The sequence below is a fragment of the Amia ocellicauda genome, chromosome 3 (assembly GCF_036373705.1).
Source record: "Amia ocellicauda isolate fAmiCal2 chromosome 3, fAmiCal2.hap1, whole genome shotgun sequence".
Lineage (NCBI taxonomy): Eukaryota > Metazoa > Chordata > Actinopteri > Amiiformes > Amiidae > Amia > Amia ocellicauda.
Genome location: NC_089852.1, coordinates 41,699,510 through 41,717,236, shown reverse-complemented (window position 1 = coordinate 41,717,236; position 17,727 = coordinate 41,699,510). Strand labels below are relative to the sequence as shown.

General features: G+C 39.9%; 1 protein-coding gene across 1 annotated transcript; it reads left to right on the top strand.

The window, feature by feature from the left end:
* Window positions 1-2,548: 2,548 nt before the first annotated feature.
* Window positions 2,549-16,961, top strand: dgat2 (diacylglycerol O-acyltransferase 2). The gene is made up of 8 exons (XM_066699534.1): window positions 2,549-2,719; window positions 6,269-6,397; window positions 7,144-7,251; window positions 7,696-7,766; window positions 12,114-12,318; window positions 13,047-13,221; window positions 14,181-14,383; window positions 14,915-16,961. Exons 1-8 carry the CDS (start codon window positions 2,680-2,682, stop codon window positions 15,067-15,069), a joined length of 1,086 nt encoding a protein of 361 aa, XP_066555631.1. The 5' UTR covers window positions 2,549-2,679; the 3' UTR covers window positions 15,070-16,961.
* Window positions 16,962-17,727: the final 766 nt, after the last annotated feature.

The window sequence follows — 17,727 nt, the reverse complement described above, 5'->3', positions numbered from 1 at the left end:
TACCCCGTTCACATATGAGTTAAGTGTGAACAGGGTCTAAGTGTAAGGACTGGATGAATTAATTCAATATAGAGTTAAAATGGACACCAATATAGACACCAAAAGTCTACCCAGAACCTGGTTGTGGGTTGGAAAGCACATCAAGAGGGCCCATAACAGTGTATATGTTTAGATTCTTCTACACAATCTAATTAAAATAAATAAAGAAGCATCTCTGTGAATTACAAATGCTCACTTGCATAGATGAATGTCACAAGAGGCAAGACCAAAACATGATTTAAGTTTCTGTTTTTTATTGAAAAGAAGCAAACCTGGAAAGCTCGTAGAATGAGGTCCACGAAATGTCCTGGAATTCAGTAAAAAGTAACTTGAACCTTTCCCTACTGAAATCTGAAATAAATCTGTACCAAGAAAGCCCAGTCTACTCTTTGAAATCTAGAGCTGTGTTACTGGAGGAACCACAGGTGAGGACTCTCCTCCACGTAGGTGTGCACTTTGAACCCATAATGGATAGTGATGTGAGGCTGAAGGAATACAATTGCATCATGTATTACAACTTGCTTCCCACTGAGTTAACAGATCACGGGGATTTTCTAATTTCTCTGCAAAGTTAGTATAATTTTCCAGTTTCACTTAAGCTGGCATTAGGTTCCCCTATTTTTAACACTGACAAATATAATAATGAAAAACACACTAGAGAGTTTCTTCCATTTACTACCCCTATACACAATGGTTTAATAACTCTTCTGAAGCCCATGTTTTAAGCATCTTAACTGTCACACTAAGAATTCTGACCATACACAGCAGCAGAGCCTGAGACATTTCTCATTCGTATGTCCTTTCAGACGTGTTCAGTGTCGGCTCTATGAATTGGTATAGTGCTTGCTAAGGAAATTCCAGCCGTCCTGAAGTGACACTAAAGCAAGCGATGGAAAAATGTTGAATAAAAAGGAGGTGGTGTGTGTAATCTTTATCAATTGATATTCCAAGTGTTTAAGAGCTCATATGAAATCCAAGCTTTCAGACACAAAGAGGAACCTTTACCAAGCATTTAACATTATCCAGACTTCAATTACAATAGACAGGTCTTTTAAATTGATTAAAATCACACACCCTCCATACATCATATACATGGCATATGTTTATTTATTTACACAGAAGCTATTGGCATAAAGGTCTAACCATTCTCATATAATCTATAGAGTTCATCTGATTTTTGTACCTTTTACCATGTTCAGATATAACACTCCAGTGAAAGTTGAATTACTTGTTACAACATGATAAAACATGATTTCTTAATTTCTGATCATGAGCCAGTTAAGACAGACTCATATCCATCTGCCAATGTCTATGCCAATGCTTCTGTATCCTGACCCAAATTATTTCAGCAAAACTGAATTTAGTCAGTTGCTCTTGCTTCATCTGTGTCTGCATGGCACCTTACCAAATGGGCATGTAAAAATGCTTAGATTTCCTTTTTTTATCCTGAATAAATTACTCTTTTTAAGCATACACATTTCTTGTAAAATTTTTTCCAAAAGTGAGCATTCAAACTTAATGAATGGAATAAATGAAAGAGGTCACTCTGCAGACTCTCCATCCTTGCTCAATCAGCCCTGTGCCAGACAAACTGAACTAGAGGGGAATATGGAGGTCAAAGCTGGATGCAGACCTGGCGAAGGCTCACGTGGGCCTTGAGCAAACTCAGGCTGGACAGTTGGCAAAGAAAGACCCACCTATGTCTGGCATGCCTTCTTGGCTTTGTAAACGAAACCCTATCCTTTCAGTGATCCAACTTCTTCTGTAAGAGATAGAGAGAAAAAATCTGGATCTAGTTCAAGTGCAGAAAGCAAAGTCAGCAAGGGCTCTGATGGCTTATGTTTTACATTATTTTAAAATGTACTGTTTCTATGTATATATATATATATATATATATATATATATATATATATATATATATATATACATGGAGGATTTAAGAAAAATAAGCACCTTTAATGATCAGAGCAGTTCAAATAATACATATATAATAATAATAATAATAATAATAATAATAATAATAATAATAATAATAATAATAATACATCATCCAATCACAAAACACAATGAACAAGAACACGTCGACCCCTTTCCAAGTACAACCTCTTTCAATTAAACAACACAATACAATGCAAATATCTGGTGATTTGATTTCATGGAGGAACTGGCACTGAAATGATGTATTTTGTATCGGGGCTGGTAGTGTGAACAAGGCAATCAAGACACCGCTCACCTGCGGGGCATGGAAGCGAGGACTGACTGTTCAATGGATAAGCTGAACCATTTGCCTGGAGGGGGTTGGCAATGGTTAAACTGGTTGGAGGCTACGCTTTTGACCTTTGATGACAGAGATTTTATTACTGGAGATATACTAGTATCTCGAAATGGTGGTGTTGTCATTTAAAGAGCTATGATTACCGCACAGGACCGAATCAATTGCGCGAACAGGCACTACCGTCTCCCGAGCCCTCCTCGATAGCGCAGCTCCGCCCCCGCCGCTTAAATGTGCGCCCGGAGGCGCCCGGGCCAGAGCAGGCCGGCGCAGCGCTGAGCGGCACACAGCGGCACACAGCGGGCTGTTATTTGGGGGGCAGCATTTCTTTTCTTTTGCTGTATGTAGTTGCATCCCACGCTTCAGTCATGAAGACCATAATCGCTGCCTATTCCGGCGTGCTGCGAGGTGAGCTTTCCCAGTCGCGTCTGCGCTGCGCTTTGCTCGCTGCTTGTGCTCGTGTGTGGTTTAAAGCTAAAGCGATCGATTCGATTATAAAGTATGACTTGTATTTAGTGTGCCATTCGTGTTGCATTATGTGATCGGGCTGATCAAGCTAATACAATGATAATATAGCCGTGCGTCAAATAGCATCTGCGCAAGACCATGGATGTGATTTATATGCCGGACTGTAGCTTTACACGGTAGTCCATGAGCAGCCCTGATGGTTTTATAAGGTGCTGTAAAGTGTTTAACGCCACCTGTGTTGTCGTTGGATAGTGCTGCCGAGGTTGTGTGCCTGCAATACGTGCGTGACGTGAAAGTCCAATTAATGTCAATTAATGTTGCGCATCCAGAGCGACAGCTGTGCGTAACTGGGCAGATTTGGTATCATGCTGTACCTCTGGTTAGGCTTTGATTTAGCTGCACTGGGAAACCACCTGTATGGATTGCATGGTAAAGTTTGCATCCTAGAATAGTATGATCGCCATTTACAAATGTATATTTCGAGACAAAATATATGCAAAAATGGGAGTCTTTAACGTTGCAAGTTATGGACATTTAGGAACCATATTGGCTTTATTCTTTTAAGATAACACGTAATCACATCCAGTTTAGTTATTTAATTGCATTAAATCATGTTTGAATGTTTTAAAATCTTTAGACCTTGTCCCTCCCCAGTTCACTGATGAGCTTTGCTTACTCAATTTATATCCATCTCTCTCTTGATCTATATTAATGGTTTATGTCCAGTTGACCTTAAAATGCTTTTGTAATCTTAGATCTTTTGATCCCATTATTGGTGAAGAGAATTAAGGTTTGTCCTGCAATTGTATGAAGAGGTTGGATTTGGGGGGTGTTTTAAATGAGTCTTCACTTGACTCTTGTTGGTTTCATAAAGCATAACATCAGGGGGGATGCTTTTATTTTTCACCTTTTGAATGACATCCATTTGTGGTTGGTTCCAGTTTGATCTTCAGAGTGTGCATCACATGGGAGCTCGTCCTGTGATGGTATTGGCGTTAAATAAGCGTGGTCTAAATGGTAGCCTCGTTGTTTTTCTTGCGTATCTGTTGATGTCATACCACTATGTTAGGGGAACTGGAGATAGACTTCAGAATCAATTTTTTCTGGTGGACTTGTGGATTGTATAAAAACTGGTTCATACTTTGACTCTGGTTACTTTTTCCTGGATAAAAAAAATAAAGTACAAATCAATAGCAGTTGGACTGCTTCTCTCCACATGGAGGGGGTTACAAGTTTATAATCGAAGCAAGAGTGGATTTTTTTATATAATGGGTTTGTATTCATTGTCCACCTACATTGGTAGCAATATTTTTAAGCTTTTGTCCTGGCAGCTCATGTTTTCCATGATGTGGAAGAATCCTGAAATGGTTTATAATCTAGTCTTTAAAATCTACAATAAATCCTGCATTTTCATGGAAGAATTAAAGAAGGGCTTACTGAGCTACAACAAAAGGAACAATATTGTAGGTTAGAGGGGGATCAGGGGATTGGGGGAAGATTCATGCTGTGCTGCCTTGTTTTAGTGGAGTGAATACTTGATGGGCATCTCCAGCCCTTTTCCCTGGGGTTATTTTCAGTCGTTTAAGACTGGATTATGTAGTGCTCTAGTGAATAGGATCTGCCCTGTGAGCCTTGACCGGAAGTCTATTCGCTCGGTGGTGCTTCAATTGTCCACCTGGGTGGTTAAATGCGGTCTAATGTTAGCTGTACCTTTCTGGGAAGTTGTTTTTTTGGCTCTATTTGATCTATCCTGAAACTAATTTGAATACCGTGTGTGTCACACTTTTTGGAGATTGTTTGGTTGGGGAAAATAGGGACGCAAATCACTCGTACATGTTTTATAAAAGATGGAGATATTTGCCCTTTGTTATGGAGACGAAGTGGGATAAATGGAGTGCAAGAAGGTAAGCAGGCTCCACAAGTTATACAATGTGTTAAAGCTGTTAACTCCCTTTGGTCTGTGAGGGGGAGTCGTATAATCCTGTTTGAAATCTTGTAGATCTGGTCTTTTATTTGTTAGTGTTCAGGTCCTTCCTTGAATAGTTGTGTTGAAGGAATTTGTTAGTTAGGGTATTTGTTTGTGATTTGATTGTCAAACCAAAAACAATGATCTGGTCATTAGTGGCATGTCTTGTTGTCCCTCATTTCTTTCATGACATTTGTTTGATGACAGACTTAATTATTTAGGTAGTCTCGTGAGGTCCTAGATCAAAGTGGACTAAGGAGATTATTCTAATTGTAACAAACAAAGATTACTGTAAGAGCTATTTTCTTTAGTCCTCAGACTCTGAATGCATTTTGTTTCAATGCAAATTCCATATTTTTCCTCTCAAAAAAGGGCTGTATCCATGGTGATGCGGACATTGGCGCATCAATATAAAATGGTGAAGTGCTGAGGAGACGGAGGTTTCTGGAAAGAAAATGATATGGATTAGAAGGGCGTCTCGGTGGCCGTCTTATTGCATTTCTGTTCACACATGCTTGGCTTCCCCCTGTTCTGAATAGAGGGATGCCTCAATGTTTGTGTGGGTTGAATGTAGAAGAAATCCAGACGAGATTCTCTCGGCTTTGGAAACCTATGGATAGTGGCACACTGTTACCATGGGGGAATTTGAAATGCTGCAGTGTCTGTCATTGGTTAAATTTCTAAACATTTTTTATATTAGATGTACCTGAAGACCTCTGAATGTTGTAATTCGTGAGTTCTCTAGGGTTGACATCACCAGCATGGCTTTCTGTGCCCTCTCACTTTGTATCATGTGATTAACAATAGGTTGCAATCTTTTCTATCGGAAGTGATCTAATTTAAAATCCAGTTGTACTGGTTTCAGTTTACCACATGCATAATAGTCATTAATTAAGTATCCAAAAGACAATGGTTGGTTAAGGTAATTGTTCATTGTTTCTTGAACTTTACACATTAAGGTGGGGGCAGGGTAACATGACTTTGGTAGATTTCAGTAGCATACTTAGTTTGGTAAGAAACTACAGATGAAAATGTTTCAGCAAACTAATTAAAGTAGCTCCCAGAAAGGAGTAAATACAAACTAATTTACATAGACAAAACTGAATTAACGACATTAAACCATTAATAATATAAAGAGTATAAATAAAATAAAAGTACATTTTCCCACTACAGGCTTTTGGCATTGCAGTTTGTCTGTATGTAGTCTGAAGCATTGAGTTATCCAAGAACATACTGATGGCACAGTGGTGTCTGGGCTGTAGGGTGCTGCAGTCTATGGAGTTGGACTGGAGGAGGGGCGACACTGGGACCGCTTCATCTTCATTGCAGGCAATTGTCAGAATGGAACATTTTAAAAGGACATTCCACTAAAGTACATCACCTTCCCTGAAGTCACTAACCTGATGTTGGATAGAATAAATACAATTTTGATAACCTAGACATGACCTTGGTCGATTTTAAAACCTGTGCTGCCATTAAGAATGTAATCTATAATAAAGCCCACCTGCCCCTCTTCCTCACAGGGACTGGCTCCAGTATCCTGTCTGCCCTGCAGGACCTACCCTCCGCCCCATGGCTGTCGCGCTCCAAAGTGGAGAGGCATCTGCAGATGATCTCGGTGATGCAGTGGGTCCTCACCTTCCTCATCATGGGTGAGAACATTTAGAACGAAGCACAGCCTCTCTAAGTCAAGGAACTGTCTCCTGTGGGGCTTGTTTGGAAGAAATTCGCTTGCCTATAATACATGTCCATGTGACACCAGTGTATCCAAAGAAAACAAGGATTTGTAGCAGTACGTGATCCTTAATTAAGTACTGTATGTGAAGGAGGATTGCACAGAGAGAAATAAGATGAAACAACATTTTTTGCTTCAGGTGTTTAAGTTAACATTTAATTTTTTTAAGACCACAGATGCTCAGACACAGTAACAATCTTGGTGAAGGCTTTCCCACCATGTGATTTGGGATCTGTCATCTTAAAGAATTGCATGTTAATCTAAATATCCACAGCTGTAAAATACAATGTTTGACTTTATTTCCCAGAGTGTGATCCTTTTCCCATGTAGTACTTGGAGATTCATAGTCTGCAGGGGTAGTGATTAAGGATGATCAATTTATTGACCGCCTACAAATTTCACATTTTTATATCCAACACTTCTCAGAACTTTCTTCATTCTTCAGAACAAAGGTGAACTGATTGATTTACAACTTGATGTGGTTTGTTTTTCTAAGTCACTTAATCTAAAGCAATCAGAATTTCTAGATGGTTCTGGAAATAATGAAATGCTTGGGTATGGATCTCTGTTGTTCATGAAATTCACAATGTTTTCCCGCAATTCTTGAGGTTTATCGCAGCTTCCTTAGAAAGCAACTGGTTAACATCTTCCTTGTTTCTATAGGTATTGCGTGCACAGTGGCCCTGATGTACTTGTTCTGGACAGACTTGTGGCTGATTGCTGCGACCTACACTGCATGGCTGATCTTTGACTGGAATACGCCAAAACAAGGCAAGCTGCTCAACACAAACATCCGTACAGAGTTGAGCATATTAATAAAGGCAAGATTACAAATCCCTAGTCAGCGGAGACCACATACTTGAGATGTACCTGAGGTCTACAGGCTGAGCTCTGTCATTTATCAAACCTATAACCTATTTTGTGGTCTTGTTACAGACTGGTTCAACAGACTTTTAAGTCCATGCATAGTACAGGTCCTTACAGTGCTGAGAACAACAAGCACAGTAAGAAAAGGGTAACTGATAATAGGTCATGAAACATCTTGCTCGTACAGTTTGAAGGTGTTTAGAGCACTGGAGTGAATTAACTGAGGTCTATGCAATTAAATGGAAGGGTTGATTTCACAATGAAGTTTACATCTGTGTTACACGGCTTCTCTTTTACCCGAGGCGTCTCTTTTCAACTCCTCTGTCTTTCTCTCTGTGTATGTATTAGGGGGGAGAAGATCGTCCTGGGTCAGGAACTGGACGGTGTGGAGATATTTCAGGGACTATTTTCCTGTCAGGGTAAGTGATTTTGAAATGTAACTTTATTATAGAGAAATTAATCTGCAGCTTTAATCTGAATTACTTGGTGGGAACAACCTTTTCAAAAAATTAAGTGTAATTGTTTAGATTTTCGTTCTTGTTACACCAGCACAATATTCAATCTACGATCAGTGAATCGGACGTCTAAAGAAATAAATTGAGGAAGTCTGGGAGGGCGGGAAAACAGTGCTATTTTTTTCCTGATTCTGATTGAGACATTTGTCACATTGCCCCTTTTTCTGATAAGGCGAACGCCATGCCAGAGTTAAGTAGCCCAGGTGCGGTTTCACATTATCGGCAACCAGGATTCATGTAGGTGATGGATGTGTATCAATCTGCAAGAGGAAAATCTGTAGGGGATTGTGTGTTGGCCATGTTCCCAGCAGTAGATATGCTATCTGAGCCTCTGTGCTGTCTTTGCCCCATGCTTGATTCCTGGTATATCAGTCTGCCAAGGATCCTGGGTGTTTTGATGTGAGAGCAGGTAGACTTTGTTCAGCAGATAGTAGAAAGGTGCCTTGCTGTACAGTGCAGTTTTGCACATCTTGCTTTGCTCCGTGGTTGATCGCTTCAGATTTGCACAGGAGCATCTTGCCGGGGAGGTGGGGTTTGGAGGGTGACTAAGGGATCTAACTACTGACCGAGCAACCTGCACCGTCTGATTACATTTGATCCTGACAGGCAAAAGTCAAGGCCAAACATGCGGCAAATATGGAAAAACCTGTTTGAAAGTGATAAATGTCCGTATTGTTCTGTAGGGCATGTACATGTTAAACCGATAAAGATTCAACGTTTGCATTTTGCTTGCATTAGGGGACTGATTTTACAGTTACAAACTTTGAGATTCTTTCCCCAGAATGAATACAAATTCTTGCACAACTTCATTTCGACTCTATAATTGACCATGTACTTTCTTAGAATGGCCAGTTTATTTGATATTAAACAGTTTTAGCTAAACATACTTGAAGATGCTGAAGATTGGACTTGTTTGTTTGGTCCCCTCTCATGATCATGAAGTCCACTTGCACCTATCTGGGCTGTTTTCAGTGGCTAGAGTATTGACTGAAGTTGACGTGGGTGTGGTGTTCTCCATGACCGCTTTTAGGATATAAAGGCCTGAAGTAAATTCTTTAATTCATTAAATATCTGTCCTGACCCAGAAACCCAACTATATTTATTTGGCTTGTCACTTGGGGCCAGTGGATTCGCTCTGCTCTGCCAGTGAAATCCAAAATGATCACACAGATTTTTCAGCAGTGCGTCTTGCCCAGTGTGTGGCTCTGGATATTGCAATCCAAGATCTCCCCTTGGCCACAGAACAAACTCAGCCAGCTGCAAGACCAAATCATGTTCTGCAACAGGATCCAGGATGTTTTATGTTGTATCTGAGCACTCTGTCACTTTTATCTATTGCTTTTACTTTTATTTGCCAAGATTAAAATATCCCAGTTGTTCACTCGCACTAGAAGTCTATGTGCTGTTAAAGCACTTTCACAAGCTTAAGTCAGCAGTATTTTTCATTAGAATATTTAATGTAATGAATACCACTGTTGGTGGGGGGGCAAAATAAATCATTCTTGGGATCTGGGTGAAAAGTCACCTGGCCCAGACGATGAGTCGCTGCTTACTGACACTTGTGGTATTGTCACCACAGCATGAACTTTTGCCTAGTTTTGGTACGTGAGCCTAATGCACTTCCTCTGGCTTCTGCATAATTAACAGGTAAAAGTTTACCCTTTGAGCATGTCTGGCTATTACAATGTACATATTTGTGTTTATTCACCTTTTAAGATTTTGTTAACTTTTGGATTCCTTCCCTGAAACTTAAGTTTCTTAAGAATTATTCAAGTGAGTGTTTTGCCTTTAGTTAGATGAATGTCTGAGGCTAAAATACATGCTGTAGAAATGAAATGATATCCACTCTCTGATTAGGAGGTGTCTTTGAAAACCCTATATTGTTTTCTTGCAGGAACATATTCTCGAAATAGTCTGTAAATGTGTTGATGTTTTATTGAGGTTTGTTTAGCTTAATGTAAAATGGGATGGATGCAACATACGTTTAAAGTGAAAGTGCTTTTAATTGAATGGGCATCACTCCAATCTATTATTGTGCTGAAGAAACCTGCCAGCTGTTCAGCTGTATTAAACTTATCGGCTTAAGATTATAAACTGAATCTTGTACTTTTTTTTTTATACTGTGATAATGAAATGATACGTGCATGTATTATAAAAATGAGATTGTAGGACAGCCTTTACTCAGAGTACAAAGACTATTAACGCATATCGGGTGTGGCATTGCGGGGGTTGCATATCGAATGCCACTTTACTGCTGGGCTTGCAGATCTGGAGTAAACTAGCTTGATGAAAATCCCAGCAGTGTAGAAATACTCCAATTCATGATTAGGAGGCAAAGTTCAGAGCTATGAATCAAAGTCCTCCATTGGCCGCTGTGCAATTGTGGGAGTCTGGTCCAGCTGGCTGAGTCTCGGGGATGGAGCAGTGTGTGGACAGCGGCCTGAAAAGCTGATGCAACCCGTGCTCGGGAGGGCTGTGCCGGACAGGTTTATGTACACGCTTGTGTGCCGAGTTTACCCTTTTGTTACAGCACTGGCTAGTCTTGTATTTAGTAAGAAATCTTTGCATCTTCACGTGGTGGGAACACTCTGGTTAGCTCAGTATGCCACCCCCCATATCTTATTTTGTATGTTTTATGAAAGCATTGTATGCCCATTATTGTCTTGACCGTTGGAAAGGGACGGAACAGTGAAGGAAGTGCACACGTGCAGAGGCACTGGAGTGGAGCTGTAGCTGCACTGAGACCTGTTCTGTCTTGGATTAGATGCTTGGTGCAGTGAGTCTTTACAGTGGCTGCAGTGTGAGGCCATTGGAGGCTGGTTTTCTGTTGTGCTTTGCATTGTTCGACTGTAGGGCTCACAGGCGCATGTCTGTGATTTGGGGCCAGAGGTTTCCTATCCTTTGTGCATAAGGTTTTTTTTTTTTTTTTTTTTTGTTCTTCCCCCTCTGCAGAGATCTACTCCCGCATATAAAACCCAATTTTCATCTGAGAAATGGAATTCTAATCGAATAATGTTATGTAAAAGGCTTAAAGACGTGCTATGTGGATTGTATACATGTGCCCATTGGTCCATTTTCAATGTTTATTTTTCAAATTTCATACTCCAGTTAAGCAGGTTTTGTTCTTTTACCTTGTATAAGCTAGCAAATGTTAATTTACACCTTAAACATTTTGCCCACAGTTGTAAAATTTGTTCATGGCATATTTGTCATTTATAGTGGAGATGTATTCAACTTGACCGTAATATTCGCCTTATTTATTACTGCTTAGATATGCTATAAGAAAGTAGGTCATCACTTTAATTGCATTGCTAATCAGTGTATATGTAAAACCCTCCCCTCTCCTTTATTTATTGCTCCTTTTTAGTGTTTTACCAAAACCCATTAAGATGGCAGACAAACATTTATAAGCATCTTAACTTTACACAATCTTGCATGTGTTTGTTCATAAACCATTAGCATGTCAATGAATACTGCAGGCTTGTTGGTTAATTTTGTCCAATGACCAGTTTCAGTTCTGCCTGCCTGCATTTTAGAGACCTCCAAGTTGTTGTGACTGCTCTGGTTCAGTGCACTTTGAATGACTGCCAATGATCATTTTTCTCTGTGTAGATTGGTAACAATTTACATCCGTGTTTCCCAATAAAGGGAACAGATTCTAGACTGGGTTCAAGAAGATACTTTTTTTGTTGTTGGTTAAAATCAAATTAAGTTAAATGGGCAATTAATGAGTGTTGAGGGGATTAGACTTTTGACAGCTCTTAGATAACAATGTTATGCAAGTTGTCCCTCCCTTCCAATGTTCAGTGCCTGAAGGAATGTCTCTTCTATGGCCCTGCAATTTAACTTTTTATTCTTGAAATCACCCCAGCAACAACTCCAGTACTAAGAATGTGATTTTACTTCTGCATTTATAACAGATGATTCAAACAATGGGACACTGTTAGGGAGTCTTTCTGCAGGATCATGCCAGAACTTGAGGATGAGACCTTGTCTGAAAAACCACAGGGTTGTCTTTAAAACAAACCTTTCAATAGAAGGGCATACATGAAAAAATAGGTCTTCCAGTGCTTGGAACTGAAGCAGCCTTTCCTTGTGGGACACAGAACATATTTAGATAAAATCTTCTAAATATGATTGATTATGATTTATATTTAGATAAACTCATCGTGTGCTCTTGTATTCTTTAAGCTGTTTAACAGATCTAGAAGTGTGGCTTGGTGGTGTAATTGTCTTGTTTTGGTTTCACAGCTGATTAAAACGCACCCCCTGCTGCCCAGCAGGAATTACATCTTTGGGTACCATCCCCATGGCATCATGTGTTTTGGAGCATTCTGCAATTTTGGGACAGAAGCCACCGGCTTCTCCAAGAAGTTCCCTGGTATTCGGCCTTACCTGGCCACTCTGGATGGAAATTTCCGGATGCCAGTGCTGAGAGAGTACTTAATGTCTGGAGGTGAGCTGCTTAACCATCCCTATATAAAAGACCCTTTAACACCCTGATGAACAAAAATGCAAATCGCAATTTAAAAACATGATGGAAACGTTGAATGCAAATGCACAGGGGCAAATTGACATGTTCTTCAGTAGACAAACAAAATGCAACTGGGTCAGTTGGTCATTTAAAAGGATTGTTTAACTAATCGATCTCTTGCTCAATCTTCCGTTATTGATACAGTTGATGTATAACTTAACTCCTATAGCACCTCTTTGGTCTGGCAATAACAAAACCGTGACTGATATAAGCTCCATGTGGATTTTCTAATGATTTTATAAAAAAAAAAACCTGCTGCATCAACAGACTGTAATCTAGCAGGGAGCACTGAGCTTTGCCCCCTTGCACAGCTGATGTAAATACTGTGGCTGGTTGCATGCTGTTGCTTAAGCTTGTCAATTTTGATTGCTCTCCCTTCTGCAAGAATCTGGTTTCTGTCCACAGTGCAGTTGCAGTAGTTTTAGGCACTTGAAGTGGGATTTGGTCTTGGCTGCACTGTAATTGTATGGGTGTTGCCCAAGACCTAAAGAGTGTGGTTCTAAGAAGAAAGGTTATTATTGGGGCAAGGGAATGGAAGTCTCGAATCCCTATATGTATTCTCCATCTCGCATCTTTGCTAGCCTGTAATAACTTCAGATTCTTCATATCCCAGGGGTCTAATTTCTAAACCTGCTCTTTTCCCTTCCCAGGTATCTGCCCAGTGAATCGTGACACTATTGACTTCATTCTGTCCAGGAATGGAACGGGCAATGCAGTAGTCATCGTTGTCGGGGGAGCCGCAGAGTCTCTGGACTGTGCTCCGGGTGTGAACGCCGTCACCCTGAAGAATCGCAAAGGATTTGTGAAGCTGGCTCTGCAGCAGGGGTAAGGATAGGTGGCAGTTCTCTATTACTACCCAGGCTTAACATCCTGCCACACCCCTGACAAAAAACCTTCATGCTTCTAAATAAGAGAACGCTTAAACAGAAATCAGTGATTCCACATGAGTGGTGCAGTCCGTAGAACAGTCTGTGATAGAAGTGCTGGACTGGTAACCCAAGACTGTGGGGAAAAAGAGTGCAGAGCCCAAAGCACCCATTGGCTCAATTTGGCATTTTGTCTGGGCCAAGTGCTTCCTAGAACTCCACATTGGCAGTCAGCAGTTGAATTAAAGGAGCAGAAATCCATTTGTGCAACTTTGTAAATCCTGAAGGTTCTTGCCTAAAGAAGCTTAAGAATTTTCCAAGCACATTTATTTAATTAGTCTCTCCCTCAGAGATCCGTAATGGTAGTCTCTTGAACATTCCCAGACATCTTATTGTGTTGGGTGCAGGAAAGCTTAACGTGTCAGATGAAGGTTGGGAGAGGAGGCACCTGTGAGAAGTCTTTTATAAAAAAAAAAAAAAAAAAAAAAGAAAAAAAAGAAAAGAAAAAAAAGTCTTAAAAATCAAAATGATTTCTTATTACAATTCCAAGAAAATTGAGCAGTGTGGTGAAAAACAAAACCATAGTCTCGAAGTGACAACCAGGCCCAGTCATCTGCAAATCACTTTTCAGTTTCCTATAGAGCACTGTTACTTAATGTTTTTTGTTAATTTGACTTGTTGATCCCTTGTGCTGAAAATAGGACTCTTTACTTGCTCATGTTCATGCTATTAACTGATCTTCTATCCACTGTTTTCAAACAAAAAAAGCAATGGAAACTGTGACTCCCCAGGCTGATGGCTGGCAATGACTGGCTTATTAGGATCTTCCTGCAGTCCACACATAACAACACAGACCAAACTGTCTGTGGAGAGGTTGATTTTAAAACTGTGGTTTGATGGATTTGTATTCTCCTTCAGTGCCGACCTGGTGCCTGTGTATTCATTTGGAGAGAATGAGGTCTACAAGCAGCTCATTTTTGAGAAGGACTCCTGGGGGAGACTAATCCAGAGAAAGATCCAGAAACTTCTGGGTTTTGCCCCCTGTTTGTTCCATGGATGTGGCCTGTTCTCTGATGACACTTGGGGCATAGTGCCATACTCCAAACCCATCAACACCGTGGGTAGGTACACTCTCCCTAAAGGCACACTGGCCGTGCCTATCCTCCTGTACCCTGATTGTTGTGGGGGGTCATCCTACCTTGTGAACTAAAAGGCGAATGGTTCTTTTTAGTTTCACTTTATGGAAATATTAGTTTTGAAGGCCATGACTTACTAGTTACCAGTTACTATACAACTCGAGGGTTCCTCTGATAACAGTCATGCTCTAGGTCAATAAATGACCATGCAGAGAACGGGGTCAATGTTTACAATCTTTACTAATGTTTAACGCCTTTGACACAGGCTTTGTTTACTTCTTTCAAACTTTGATGTAGGCAGTTAGTTTTTTATAGATCCAAAATAAGAATTGTCACCTATTTTTAACCACACAAATCAAAACCGTTTTAATTTCACCCTTTTGCTTTTATTTAATTTTTACTGACGTTAATTCCAATGTATTCTTCAGAAAATCTACCAATTCATAACAAATGCTGGCCACTGACAGGCATACATATTGTGGTGTCTGTGACGACTTTTTTATTTTTTTTCCTCAGTCGGAGAACCCATCACCGTCCCCAGGATCGAAAAGCCGACCGAGGAGCAGGTCGGTCAGTATCACGACATGTATATCAACTCCCTGCTGAAGCTCTTTGAAAAGAACAAGACCAAATTCGGCCTGCTGGAGAGTGATGTCCTGCACGTCCACTGAAGATCCTGAAATCTCGTGTGGATCGGCTCGGTTTCACCCCTGGACAAGTGCCTGGCTCTGAGATTGGCTCTGGATCGATTGTATTTATATACCCCATACTTACAGTATCATTCCAAAAATGTAGCAAACAATTGCAAGTTTTGGGTGACGACTTAATTGGTGTATGATGCTTTTTTGTTTTTTGTGGAGAACATTTGCATACTGTGTATAGCTTATGTGAATGTACAAAACGAGGTTGGCTTTGAGCTCTCGTAGACGCTGGTTTCATTAATCCAGTCTGAAAAGTATCCTACAATTCAAAAATTTGAGGAGGGGCGCAGATCTGTGTCTCGGCCATAGCTAGGAGCTCCACCGTTGGGTCAAGTGCAATAGATGGTCTGAATGTGTTAATATGTTCCACCACTAGGTGGGACTATAGCTCAGTCTTCAGGTAGGTTTTGAGACTCATTTTAAAGCAGGGGTGTCAGACTCCAGTCCAGGGGGGCTGCAGTGTCTGCTGGTTTTTGTTCCAGCAGGAGCTCCCAATTTCTTAATGTCATTATTTACTCCAGTAGGCTTATCCAAAACTTTATTTTATTTTTTATAGCCACTACCTTACAATGTGTTGATGACTCTCAACATTGAACCCACAGAACATTTCAGAGTCTGGAGATAAGTGTTAAATTAATCCAGTTAATTGATTTAATTAGATTAAGTTTGGCTGGAACAAAACCCAGCAGAAACTGTGGCCCCTCAGCACTTGAGTCTTGACACCCCGGTTTTAAGGGATCTAGATTTGTATTTATTTTTTGTTGCTAAGAGTTTGAAAGATTTAAACTCTGGTTTCTTTTTTGACCGAAGTATCCTAGAATGACTTGCACATACCCAGAGTTCCCCTAAGGTGTCATTTATTTTCATACATGGAAATCATGTTGTATACCCTGGACAAAGACCATAAGCTTTCATTTAAGATTTGTTATATTTTTTTGTATGCACTTTTAATACTCCAACCACTTAATTCAAATGGTTTAATTTGCATAGTTGTGGATTGTTCCATTGAACTAGTATAGGATTTTAAAAAAATGCACAAACAATGCAATTTAAAGGGCTTTTGCCCCACAAAGTCACACTTTAAATGGGTTAGTAAAAGGAAAAAGAGAACAAAAGCCAAAGAACTTGGGTGTTTGAATCGAGATGTACAGTCTTTTGTCCTATGCCTTCATTCTCCCTACTGGTGATTGTTGCCATATTGTTCTTTCATGCAGTATTTAGAACATTTCGGCAGAAGTAAACTTAAATGGGTGCAGATGTAGCCAAATTGTATTAACCGAAGACTTAGACCAGTGGTATGTCTGTGATTCAGTGATGCTATCTGAATGTTGAAGAGATGTATTTTGTGTGTCTGTGTATAGGGGGGGTGTCACTATAGAAAGACGTCCTCTTATTTGTGCTAATTCTTATAGTATGATCTTTATCTTGTGAAGAATTTGCAATAATTCAAGTGTTTTCATCCACGGTGTGCATATAAATAAATGGGTTGCATTGTATAAATAGCCCTGTAATTCCAAATGAATCTTGTGAATGTACATGTATACCCAGATCTGTATTGGCACATTTGTGATGTTTTCTAACTGTATTCCCGTTATAAAAAATGTTTACACCTCTTAAATGGATTGTTTAATGGGAGGTTTTAATTTCAAATTTTGCACTTTAACTGCATGCTTCACCATTGTGACCTTGGCTTGGTGGATTATTGTTTGAATTAAGTGCAATGAATACTGCAATTACATTAAATGTCTTGCATATGCTGTATACTTTTTACAATCTGCTTTTCTAAATAATACTGTTCAAATGTTTTGTATATGTTTAGAAAATAAACTTGTAAATAAAGTCTTATTTCTTTTATATTTTTACATTATTTTTTTCCTGCCTTATTCTTTTCTTCCCCAAACTGTATACAGTGTCTGTAACTACTCCACAAAACCACAACCCTCTGGGATTGGTTTCCTTTTGCACAGCAATGAAATTATAGCTGATTTCCGTGTCTCTCGATTTGAGAATACAATGCTCTGTATATTTACCAGAACACTTTAAATGAACAGGACATGGGTTGTTAACTACAAAAAAACAAACCCATCTAGAGTGAATTTGAAGGGTAAATTGCATGGATTACATGTTCCCATGTTTGGCAAAGAAACAGAGGAGAATGTACCAGTATATTGAAATGTGGCATGCAGGGATTTAGAAATCCCACTGTATAAAAGGCTTTGTATTGATTGATCTCATGTGAGGAGTCATGTGTGGGCAGTAGGGTTTGTTCCTTTAAATGCAGTGCGCAAGCCATGCAACCTGTCTTCCAACTCTCCCATTCCACTTTTGCTCTGAGCCTGTTTAGAATTCAGCTTGGTACCCATCTAATCCGATTTCTAAGTCTCGGGCTTTTGATCATTCGCTACTGACTGAAGTGTGACGCTATAGGGCCCGAGGTGTGCAGTGCAGTGTTCAGTCCCTGCTACACCTTGTGGTAGCTCCAGGTGACGGATTCCTCCAGCCATGCATCACAAGGCCGAGTGAAAAGGCTTGTGCAGCCATGAGGCCCTTAAAGGCAAACCTCATATTTCAAATCTGTGTAATGTTAATTGATCATATTTGTTGTACTCTCTAATGGATCATATCAAG

Coding starts and splice junctions, on each gene's coding strand:
- dgat2 (XM_066699534.1), top strand. CDS start 2,680: ATGAAGACCATAATCGCTGCCTATTCCGGCGTGCTGCGAG. Junction 6,398..7,143: donor CCTCACCTTCCTCATCATGG/GTGAGAACATTT, acceptor TTGTTTCTATAG/GTATTGCGTGCACAGTGGCC. Junction 14,384..14,914: donor CAAACCCATCAACACCGTGG/GTAGGTACACTC, acceptor TTTTTTCCTCAG/TCGGAGAACCCATCACCGTC.